Source organism: Odontomachus brunneus, unplaced genomic scaffold, assembly GCF_010583005.1.
Source record: "Odontomachus brunneus isolate Ranch 3 - 2012 unplaced genomic scaffold, Obru_v1 Obru_scaffold_001, whole genome shotgun sequence".
Taxonomy (NCBI): Eukaryota; Metazoa; Arthropoda; class Insecta; order Hymenoptera; family Formicidae; genus Odontomachus; species Odontomachus brunneus.
In genome coordinates, this window is record NW_022639451.1 from 5,118,304 (window position 1) to 5,130,939 (window position 12,636).

The window sequence follows — 12,636 nt, forward strand, 5'->3', positions numbered from 1 at the left end:
TGTATGTATGTATTTATGTCGTAGTTCTAATATATGAATTATTTATTTAACGAAAAACGTATAAATTGCGGTTAAGACAAGCTAGGAGATTATGGAGATTAAGAAGAAAATGGGTAAACGCAGCATAATATTACATATTATATAATAATGTGTAAACATTTTATTTCATTAAATTTGATCGATATAAAAGCATCAAATATAATTGTTAAATAAATAAATAAATAATCTAATATCTAATACAATAAATATGATATATTATAAGTAATAGTACGTGTGAAAATACATCACGTATAGTATGGAACAGGAATATTTTTCCACAAACCATTTAAATCAAGATAAATTACAAATGCTTCATCATAAATAATAATGATATAAATAGTTTTAATAAATATAATATAAATATATAAATATGATTATATATTAATAAATAAGGACGGTGGCCTTTTTATATAAATATTTAAGGATTTATGCGAATGTGAATGAATTCTATGTGCGAAGATAATTCTGCGTGTACGATCTTCATTTCTTCGCATAAAGTACTAGAACTCTGTACATATCCAATATGACCGTTTGCTCCTCATTATTTTGTCGTCTTTTGAAGATCACTTTTCTTTGCATATATTCACTTTTGAATTCCTCGTAAAAGTCTGTCTTCAAATTTTTCGGCATATTATCCAAAAATGATATAAAGGACATTATTGCGGCTGTCAAAATAATCAGACTTGTTAGTACAAAATGATAATTTAAATGAAATATACATGGATAAGGCATGCGGATAGAAAATTTATAATACAGATCGCAATGCCGTAGTATAAAATTAAAATTTTCGCATATGTTTGCATTTTAATTTTACTTGTGTACTTACGCAGAAATGTGTGCGAATTCACGTGCAAGTAAGTCGTTTCCCGGTGACTACAATGTAGAACATCGAATCCGACACTTTTAAGCATATTTTTTAATTCTTTCTGCGGCTCAGTTGAATATTGAAATGGCGAAACGAGTCTTTTCTTGTCCTTTGTAAACACGAGAATTACAATTAATAATTTGCAATAGCTATAAATTAATAAGATATACAAACGTAAAATATTTACCGGTATGTAGGAAGCATAGCGAGGATTTTGCGATATTTGGTTGAAAACATCAAATATATCATGAGACGCTACTAGATTCATAAGTATGGTCCCGCCGGGTTGTAACATCTCATAAATGTTGCTAAACGCTTGTCTATTGGATAAAGAAGATTAATTAAATTAATATCAAAAACATATATCTATATTACAATAATTCCAAACAAGAAGCTAACTTGTATGCAAATGTTTTGATAAAATATCGAATTACACACTGAGAGAAAAGACTGGTAACTATAACAAACTGCATTTAGTTACAGAAATTCGTTGAATCCTTAGAACTAATACTAAATATGATAATAATTACCAAATATTTAATAGATCGGGAGTATAACGTAATTGCATTCACAGTAACATCAATTAAATAATTTAGTAATAGTTATTTAATGTTAAATATTTAATATGAAATATATTACAGTTATGAACAGATATTTGATAATTATTATGAAATTATTATATCCCATGTAAAATAAAAGATTTAATAGGTACGAGTTCTATTTTGTTACCATTATGTTTTGTTGCAGCACAATGAAAAATTCATTCATTTGCAGCTATTACATCGTTTCAATATCTATTATTACAGATGGTTGGTTGAACCTACTAAAAATTTTGTAACTATTACAAAATCGCTTATTTTGCTCAGCTATTCAATAAGTTTTATTTACCAAATATATTCTGGAAGCAAATAAATTTTACTTCTGTCAAATAAATAATTTATTTTAGGACTAAATTAATTAATAAGTATTACCATAGCTTTGGCCCGCTATATTTACATCTACCATTTAGTAATAGTAACCAAATTTTGATAATATCTACTAAATCCTTCTCTCAGTGCAGTATGTTACATTTTCATCACTTTGACATCACTAATTTAGCTAGCTGAAAGTCTTTCTCACCGTATATCGCTGCACCAATGCAAAGCGTGAAATGAGAATATGTGATCAAACTCGGAAACATACTCCTTAGGAAGAAATTTAGTTTGTACATCCAACACTTCGAACGCGGTTCGCACGTTGTCACCGTATTTCTCATTAGCGTACTGGATCATGTCTTCCGAAATGTCCGTACCTACGTAACAAGGCAATCGTTGAATTGAGCGATAATTTTGATAAAGCGCGATTTTACGTGATCAATGATGATTTGGTATGATTCTTTTACCGATCATTACAGCCGTTGGACTGAGAGCCGGCAAGACGATATTTCTTGTAATGTCTCCAGGACCACAACCGATGTCCATACACTTTCCATTCAAAGTCTCTAATTCGTCCGCGAATTCGTCCATTATCGCCGATACATTGCACTGTTGCAATGTATTAGACGAAGCGTATGCTACTGGATTCACCATGGCTACTGGTTTCGGCAACTTGATGTGAGACACTAATCTCGAGTAGGTCCGCTCCGTCGTTTATATACTACGGGGCGAACTGTGGATGACGCATATTAAATTGCATATAGGGAGCACAGTGTTGCAGTACTCGTTTGTACGTGGAATTATATCACAGTGGAAGAAAACAAACATCAGGGAGGAAATTACCGCGCAAGCACTCTGTTTTGACGTTGGCACTTTTCTTTGTTTTCTCAAACATCGCTCATTTTAGCTAATAAGAAGACTAAGAAGATGTCAAAAATTATGCCAATAGTTTAATTTTAACTTACGAGATTAATGCACCATGTTAAGAGAAAAAAATGATCGATCTAACAAAAAATATAGTTACTTTTAGTCCCAACTATATTTGGTTTTTCAACACAAAAATAGTAGTAGTAACATATATATAAAGTTATTATTAACAATATAGTAAAATTTAATAAAATAATGGTTTCTTTGATCACAATTTATAATAATTATTTCTCTATGTGATTATATAGTCACAAATATCAAGCATTTTTTTCAGTGCATGTATTCCGCATTTGGCACAGAATTATATGCTTGAAAACGGTTGTAAATAATAAATTTATTAATAATTGCTGTTATTTTTTAAGCAAATAAAAAATAAATTTTGTAAATACGAAGGCTTGTGCGAAATGTGTTCGATATACATGGACGGGGCATAAAACTGGCAAGTTTATATTTCATATGAAATTTGGTTACACCTCGGCGGATAAATTACAATTTATGCACGGAAAAGAAATTTTGTTTCGTGCAACTGAATATGAACATGAACCATGTGAGAATTCAGCAATGTAAAATGGTATCTCTGTTACCGCAATCAAAAATATTTTTAATTCAACTGTATTAAAATCTGCTTTATGAATATTTAACTGTACTAAAATTTGGTTGCAATAACTGAGAACAATTAGCTGAATAGAAATCTACTACAGAAATCTTTCGGTTTCGAAAAAATCGATTTTTTTTATCGGGCATCTATTTTCATCAAGCATCGGAAGGTCAGTTACACCAACGGAATTTTTTTTACGTACGTATGTAACTCGCTCTAGTTCTAGTAATAATATATATCAATATTTATGGTCGTAGTGATCTGTAGTGATCTGTAGTAAGAAGCACGAGGAAAAAATGTCGAAGTCGATGATAAATGCAATCGGTACGCAGCGAAGGATGGAAGATTCCCTTCGTAGCCATCACGACGTTAACTTCAAATTCTTCAAATTGACGTCATCTTGACGTAAAACCAGTTCCTCTTCAAGAAGATTTACTAGAGACGCAATGAAGCATAACCGGAATACTTCAGTTGTACATCATTAACATACCATAAGCCAAAAAAAAATAAATTGCTTCATCTGATTTGATTGACGTTTCCTTTCGAAATATGCACAATATATTTACGATTACCGTATTGCTCAATCTTTTATCACTGTTCATACATAAAAACATGATCATGATGTAATGCAATACGATATAGTCAACGAGAAACAATAGTATTAATAACAATGAAAAACAAATACTAAGAGGTAACAATTGCATAACAACATCGAATTCTGAAATTAGAGAAAGAGTTGGCATCCAAACGATTAAGTAATTAACGACTATACATAATCATCGATACGTAGTACGGCATAGGAGTGGATAGAATCAGAATTATTATATTATATTATATTATGTTTTCGTCTATAAATATGTGCATGTGTTTATGCATATGCCCAATATTATATTTACAGATCACTTCACTCGTACGTCACGTGCGTGACGTACGTTGTACCCTTTCCGAATTGCAACAAATGTCACTGATATCAACGTAACGGACATTTCTATGTATTATGCACCTAAAATTGAATTAATAGGTAATTATTATATATACATATATATATATATATATATATATATATATGTATATATATATATATATATATATGTGCGAAATAATTTCACGTAAAATTCAGAAATAAAATCCAAGCAAAGATTCCGCCCGTTATTTATATTCTTATACTAAAATGTTAATTGGTCTTTTTTTCTTCCTTATTTTGCATATTAAACATATCTGTCAAAATATCCTCTGTATAATTAAATCGAAAATTTATTAATTTTATTTAATTAATTACTTAATTATTTAATTAATTACTTAATCTATTAATTACTTATTCTACTTACCTAATTATTTAATTAATTACTTAATCTTAACAGAGGTTTGAATTATTATTACTAAACACTATTACTAGTAAACACAACGTACATATTATTTGTGTACACAGGACTAATTTCGTGGGGACGCGGATGCGCCAGGCCGAATTTCCCAGACATATACACCAAACTAACAATACATAATACATAAATTTTAGGCGCATAATACATAGAATAAAATCAATTATCTCATAACCGATAGCGGACCGTTCTGAGAAGACGTTACCGAATGATCTCTCGGTACGGTAAAGTACTGAGTGACGTCTGCTTCAGTGACGTATGTATATTGCGCCTAAAACTGGTAAATGCCTGTTACGTTGACTCGGAGAGGGATACGTCACGCACATACGAGTGAAGTCATCAGTAAAACTTCGTTGTCGGTATGAAGAGACTCGACATAGGATCAACGTCAGACACCAAATGATGTGCTTCATTGCATCCTCTCTCTTTTTCAATTGCTTCTTCTGTCCGCTAACAAGATAATAGGGCTACGATGGTCGTGAAACAATTTGCATAGATTCTCATACATTTGTGCACCACACTTTGGAAATTGGAATTACTTATAATTCTGACATTTCGCGTTATGCAGCGAGTGAATCAATTGTGTTTTCATCAGTATAAATGTTTTTATTTAACAAAGCATTCGCATATATATATATATATACTAATGCGGCATACACATGTGTTTGTTATGTACATTGGACTAGATATATGCAACGTGATTAATATGCATCGATAATTGTAATAAATTAATGACGCGAATTTACAATGATGTTATGATGATTCAATAACGAAACTATTTAATAACGAGCTAGGTGAAATATAGGCGTCGTGCATTTACGATTAACGCGAACTTGCACGAATGGAAGCACTCCTTCGAGAAGTTCAATGTCAATTTAACATTCATCGTTATCCTAATTATGTGACTTATATCCATAAAATATATCCATGATGAGATTCAGTTTCATTGCCGGTGCGGCGGAGGACAAACGCATTCGCCGTCTAAGTGATCCTTAAGCCATCCCATGTAATTTGTTAGTTTGGTGTATATGCCTGGGAAATTCGGCCTGGCGCATCCGCGTCCCCACGAAATTAGTCCTGTGTACACAAATAATATGTACGTTGTGTTTACTAGTAATAGTGTTTAGTAATAATAATTCAAACCTCTGTTAAGATTAAGTAATTAATTATAAATTTTCGATTTAATTATACAGAGGATATTTTGACAGATATGTTTAATATACAAAATAAGGAAGAAAAAAAGACCAATTAACATTTTAATATAAGAATATAAATAACGGGCGGAATCTTTGCTTGGATTTCATTTCTGAATTTTACGTGAAATTATTTCGCATATATATATATATATATATATATATATATATATATATATATATATTATAATTACCTATTAATTCGAGGTGTGCGTTACTTCCTTTAACGTGAAGAGGACCGCCACTGTCACCCTACAGACAAGAACGAAGTCATAATAGAAAAGGAATTCGCACGCGTATGAAAATTGTAGTATTTTTACGAATAATTGAATTTTCTTTTTCTTTTGAATTGAATTTTGTTGTTTCTTGTGTATATTGATAATCAATTACGATAATGTCTCTAACACGATTTACAAATAAATCGTTTATCTGCGCAATGTTGAACTTTCATATTATATGATTTGTTTACCTTCATATTATATGATTTGTTTACCTTCATATTATATGATGTTATATAAATTATTTCTGCTAATTGAATTTCCAAGTTGCGTGAATATATGTATGCATTCTCTCTTACTCGCGGACACTTCGTGGAAAGATATTAGCTGTGTTTATACACATTTCCGCTGAAACTTACGAAACAAGCGTCCCCGCGTTCTCCTTCCAGGTAGCCGGCGCAAAACATATTTTCTGTGATGCGATTTTTTGCGTATCCAGCCTGATCGCATTCTTCTTGTGACAAGATCGGTAGATTAACTTTTCGCAATTCGTCACTAACTGGTTTTGCCTCACCTGTTCTACCCCATCCAACCACCGTGGCTATAGCTCCGGTGTAATCAATGGCTTCTGTAATCATTTTATAATTTTTAATTATTCCCATGAGTCGTTTTTTATCGATGAATACGGATTTCATTGGCGTTAAGTTGTAAAATTTTTTTTTTGTCGGTGTGGCAGGCAGAATTTCCGTTTAGAAACGCGCCACAAATGCAAAATTTAGTCATCTGATATTGTTGATGTAATATAACTTTATTTAACAATCAGCGTTCTCTGTTTGATGAATCATAAACGTCAAAAATAATTAATTACCAAATTTTATTGGTGACATTCAGTGATATTTATCTATCTAGGGACAGACTGTCGAATTTCTGTCGTATAAATCTCGCGAAGACAAGCTTGCTATTTTAGGACATCGAAACTGCCTATTTTGCAACTTTGTTGGTGTCTTCATTATGATAGGATAATCAACGTATGGATGGGCTTCGCGTGAAGATGATAACACGGGTATGCGATACATGCGAAGTACAGAGAAGTACGAAGCGTATGCGTGTCACGCTTGAAGAGGTACAATTTTTCGAACTTCGACATCGTATGATGTCGTATGATCATATAATTGAGTCACATGATCTATGTAGGTTACGTTCTACTACGTCTTACGATCGAATACTTCGCAGTGAAAGCATTAATTTTACGCAAGAGGCGATAGCAATTTGCGCTATGTAATTTGCAGATTGTTATTCGGGTATATAAACGAAACGACGGTGTTTGTTCGTGTCTATCATAAGTTACAGTTTAACACGTTCGCCACCATACGTTAGATTTGGAAAAGTCCTATCACGCCTTCTTGAGTAATTTTGAAGAGCGATGGTGGCGTGTGTGTATTTTAATTATGGAGAAGAGGAAGAGATGTATATCAGTTAGGGAAGGCTAATCGGTGCTTTGCGCACGCATGACATGGATCTCACTCATGAGAATGATAAAACGAACGTGATAGACTCAACAGGAAAGATGACAGAATATTCGATCAATGAATGTTCTGTTGATTGATGAAACCCGAGCGCTGAATCGAACGCGAGATGATAAATAACCCGTTAATATCGCGAGATAGCTTACTGTTTTCGGGTAGACACGCCGTTCGCACAACACCGTCCACCGGCACGGGATAATCCATCTCTATAATCGCGATGTCATTGTTGAAAGTATAAGCATGGAAGTTCTCGTGGATCGACGCGGATTTAATGCGTCGCACTATGGCGTTGCTACCTATCGAGGGACGGTCGCTGTCCGCCAAGAACAGTTTGATGGTCTTAATGTCGAACCTGAAAATCATTTCAGCGATAACATCGACGTAATATCGTCTGCGTCATTGCACATAACTTGTCATCTGCGTCATTGCGAAAACGAGAAATCCATATATATATATATATATATATATATATATATATATATATATATATATATATCATATTATCCGCAATGTATCCGTTCAATACATACCCTTCGAGGCAGTGAGCCGCTGTGAGAACATGCCTGCGTGATATTATGCTGCCGGCGCAATAAAACATTCCTTTCTTCGTCATACTGACTAACCAGGGGTACTCATAGATGCTCGTCACGTTGCCGCCAACGATCCTTGTTTTTCTTCCAACCCCGCAAACTACAAAACATCGACGCATTCAGGTGTATTATAATCTGAATGATCGTCCATCAAAGCGAGCGAGCGAACGCATTATTAGTTCATTGTTCGCAGCCAATTAACTGACGCGTGCTCCAAAGGATCTCATTCATGAGTTTCGAACGAGTTTTTGAAATAGTTTATCTGCGAATCTGATGCAAACCTCCAGTAAGGTCCGTAAGATCCAGGGGACCTCATAAACGAGATTCCCTGAACGTCAATCTGCGTCATCGCGTGTTAGGTCGTGGCATTCTTATTTGAAATGGTACAGACGGAAAACCCGGCTGCGCTTAGTCATCACTTTACTCCTCACGAGTGTGAATGACTTCATAATATTATTATGCTTTCTACTTCACTACACACACAATGCTCGATTACAGTGGTTTGCATCTCAACTCAAGCGTATGCACAGCTACGATTTTTTGATATAGAAGTAGTTATCAATTATTATATTGGGTCACGCACGTGTTCGCACATTTGTCGCATAAACATGAACAATTTCGTAATTAATTACGTAATTGATTAAGCGCGTTAAATAGCACACTCTTTCAAACGCTTTCGCTCACCACAGTTGTTACAGACATCCGGTCTTGAAGAGGAGGTAGGTGCGGAGTCAAAGTCAACGTAAGACACTTCATCTATCGCCGGACGGACATCGACCTCGGCATTCGTAATATTGTAGTGCACTTGAGCATTCGAGGCAGGAATGTTCTTTAAATTGGTTCGTGGTATCTAGAAAAATTACTCGATATAGCATAAAGGAAGCAAGAGAAAGAGAGAGTGAGAGGAGGAGAGAAAGAAAAAAGAGAGAGAATTTGAGAAATATGCGAAACTAATTATTGTTAACGAATAAATAGATTTTGTATGAATTTGTGCACGGATATGAAGATATTATATAGATATATTAATTGATTAAATCTAATATGTCAGATATTCAAATAAGTTTAGCGATACTTTCACTGCAAAGTGGATGTATTAAAAGATGATCTAATTAAAAATCTAATGATCTAATTGAAAAATGATTCAACGATGACCAGTTTTAAAAATTTTTCTCTGTGTACTCATGAATATATGTAGGTACTAATAATTACTATGCGCTTCGTACCACACTTTGCATTTTGTTGATCCATCGAATAATGATGTAAGTCATGTGTTTTTAGTTCGAGAAAAATTGGAAAAAGATATTCAAACATATTTAAATTCATCTGTTTTATCGTATCCTTTTCATCTCCCCGAAATTTCGATCGACTTTTCACTTCTACCGACTCACATCACTATGACGATATCCGACGTGCGAATAAGAGTTACACTCCACCGCACGATCGTTACCGTTCCTATCATCCGAACACGTACGCGTAATAATGATCATTTAACTCACCACGCGCGGCAGCGCATAGGCGCAAGTGCTCAGGCATAGAAAGAGCGCGCATCTCATCGTCGTTGCGTAGCCGTCCATGCCTCGTGCGTGCGATTCCCGGTGATCCACGCTCGGTCAGCCGGTGTATCCGTAACCGTGAGATTCGGGCCGGTGTGCGCGCCTACACCCGTGGCGTGAAAAGTCTAAAGGTACCCCGGCCCGTTTTGCCGTTTTATAGTAAATTATAACTAATGAAGGAGCCCAGCCGCGTGTCTCGGTGGGGATCGTCAACCTTGAGTGGTGCGTTTGCATTGGCAGATGTTGCATGTGACAGCCTTTAAATCACCCGTTCGTTCGTTCGTTCAGTCGGTCGGTCGGCTTACGCGCCCGTTGTCTCACCTGCACACAGCCACGCCGCGCCGGTACAGGCACAATGAGAAGTACGCGCACACGTGTGTACGTGTACACGCGCGCACGCATATACAAACATACGAGCTGTACACGAGCGCCGACGGTATATGGCGCAATCGACCGCCGACCACCACGAACGTTCCAATGTCAACCCGGTCCTCCTCTCCCGCGGCGATCCTTCCTTTCAGGGATCCACCGAGACTGGATCAATGTCAATTTCGTCAGCGGACGAGCGCGAAAGTTACCGCAGTTGCTCCGGTTCATTGTCGCGATGGATGATGGCGATGGTGTTGATGATGAGAGAAATAATGAGAGGATGATGATGATGATGATGATGATGATGATGATGATGATGATGATGGGACATTGTCGCTGATAGCTCGTACGCGCGACTCGGTTAATTGCAGGGGATTTCACTCGTTACGCCTGGTGCGAGGCGTGTTGTCCCTCAAATTTCTCATTTCCACCGCCGGATTTCGCGGTACCAAATCATACTTTCATCGAGCTCGACCGCGCGTCCTCCTCGAAGAAAGTGATTCGTAGCGCGGGCTTTTTGCGCGCGAACGGATGTTGCTCGTCGTCGGGGTCTGTTTGCGTTGCGGCGTGCGTACGATAATAACTTAGCGTTCGCGTCTGTGTCCAAAGTGAATTCAAACGAAACAAAAGTTGACTGAAATTGATCGAGCATATAATTCAATTCTCTACGCAAGTCGGCGCTACAGATCTCCCGATAAGCTAATCATCTTTGAAGCGCGCTTTTGCAGTTTTATTTTGACAAACTATCAAAAACAACGTTGATTCAACGAAAGTTCCTATTAAATTCATTATACTGCAGACTTAACTCGTACATTTTTTCAGAGAATGGCACAGTTCCGCAGCGTTAATAATGTCAAAGTGGAAAATCTTCTTAGAAAGAGGGATGAGAAAAAATTGTTAATTTCGATATATGTTAGCCCGCAGTTGTTTTATCGGGATTTTCTCAGAACTTCTTGACGCTTGGTAGTCCATCGGATGGCATTGCGGTTTCCATCGGGTCGACGTAGCGGTGGTTTAGCTTTGCCATCAAATTCGTCGCGCTAGAACGAACCCACGATGGCCGGAAAAAAGAATTTATACGGTTTCCTTGGGCCGTTTGCTCACTACAGTCGTAAAGAAGCGATGAGTCGGCGAGTAATAAAGCCTTCGATTTATCAAGGCTTGCCGTCGTGGGAGGAAAACACGTTTGAAAAGAGCTCACACGATGAAGCGCGCGAGAAACGACGCGACCAATAAGGTCGTCAATTAAAAATGTCGCAATTTCCCCGGCATATAAATCCGAATTAGTTCCGCATCATTTAACCCTCGCGCACGCTCGTTCATCAGGACGCACGGAACATCGTTTCACCTTTTGCGACGGCAACTTATTAACTCACCAGTAATTTCGCTTTCACTGCAAATTATGTGGCCCGCTTGTAATATTTATTTGATGCGAAAATTGGCTTCTCCAGGAGAGCCATGGCAATGCATTGTGTTTCTCTCTCTCTCTCTTTCTCTCTCTCTCTCTCTCTCTCTCTCTCTCTCTCTCTCTCTCTCTCTCTCTCTCTCTCTCTCTTTCTTTCTCTTTCTCTTTCTCGAGACGTTCACGGCAAAAGTCGCAAACGAGACGAACCTTTCGACTTTAACTTCCCGGTCGCACCTCACTCATGTGTCATCACGTACTCTGGGGAATTGGAACTGTTTCTTGCCAATTATCTTTATTTCGTCAATTACATTACGCTGCAAGTATATTACGGTAAGTTATAAATAAAGTTGTAGCAAAAAAACATTCGAATGAATTATATTGCGGTGGCTGTCTCTTATATAGGACTTAAAGGATAGAAGAGGGTTAAATATAGACGGCAATATAATTGGATTACTTGACTACCCCTGTTGGGGTAGCGACGTGTTAGAAAAGGACGCAGAAAATATTTTAGCCAAAGGCGTTAATTAGATTTGTTATGTGACTCTAGTTAAAATATATATTTCGCTTTTTTTATTTCTCATCTTTTCTTTTGTGTCTTGTCCTCCCGTTTCGTAACCACTGCAACATAATTATAATTGTAAAAACTTTTCGCACTTCTTGAATTAAGAAGAATTAACTTTATATTAATATCCTAGGATATTACATGTCATTGCTCTTTGCTTTAGCCGCGATAACGAACTCGCGGCAAAATGATTACATCGCGGATACGATCTGACCCTGAAGACATACGCAAAATAAAGCAAGGCTCTTGATAAAGCTAGACACATATCGAGACAATAAGGCGATGCGTCTCGCCCGCATGAGGGTCTCGTGACCTATATACCTTGACCTACTGTCACAGGTTACAGCTGGTGTACAATCTCTCGCCTTGCCGCAATCTTATCTTGTTTGCTTAGCAATAATCGAAGTCGCGATAAATCGGGCCAGAGTGGGAAAACGAACGTGTAAAAATAACGACGAAGGTGAGGACGAGGACCCGTCCGAAAGGTGTCGAGTATCA

The 12,636-nt window shown here is 36.6% G+C and overlaps 2 protein-coding genes across 2 annotated transcripts in view; both read right to left on the reverse strand.

The window, feature by feature from the left end:
- LOC116849672 overlaps positions 1–9,913 on the reverse strand; it is a 15,093-nt gene extending 5,180 nt beyond the window's left edge. Inside the window, exons 1-10 of the mRNA XM_032827088.1 lie at positions 9,746–9,913; positions 8,934–9,099; positions 8,190–8,349; positions 7,806–8,011; positions 6,553–6,761; positions 6,110–6,167; positions 5,673–5,799; positions 2,286–2,509; positions 2,024–2,195; positions 1,092–1,224 (exon numbers count right to left, since the gene is read on the reverse strand). Of these exons, the coding sequence (XP_032682979.1) occupies positions 1,092–1,224; positions 2,024–2,195; positions 2,286–2,509; positions 5,673–5,799; positions 6,110–6,167; positions 6,553–6,761; positions 7,806–8,011; positions 8,190–8,349; positions 8,934–9,099; positions 9,746–9,823 (1,533 nt within the window). The 5' untranslated portion in view covers positions 9,824–9,913. The remainder of the gene's footprint in view (positions 1–1,091; positions 1,225–2,023; positions 2,196–2,285; positions 2,510–5,672; positions 5,800–6,109; positions 6,168–6,552; positions 6,762–7,805; positions 8,012–8,189; positions 8,350–8,933; positions 9,100–9,745) is intronic.
- LOC116850407 (juvenile hormone acid O-methyltransferase-like) lies at positions 292–2,604 on the reverse strand. The gene is made up of 5 exons (XM_032829076.1): positions 2,286–2,604; positions 2,024–2,195; positions 1,092–1,224; positions 866–1,013; positions 292–704 (listed from the first exon to the last, which is right to left on the reverse strand). The coding sequence occupies exons 1-5, from the start codon at positions 2,470–2,472 to the stop codon at positions 520–522; spliced, it is 825 nt and encodes a 274-aa protein (XP_032684967.1). The 5' UTR covers positions 2,473–2,604; the 3' UTR covers positions 292–519.
- Positions 9,914–12,636: the final 2,723 nt, after the last annotated feature.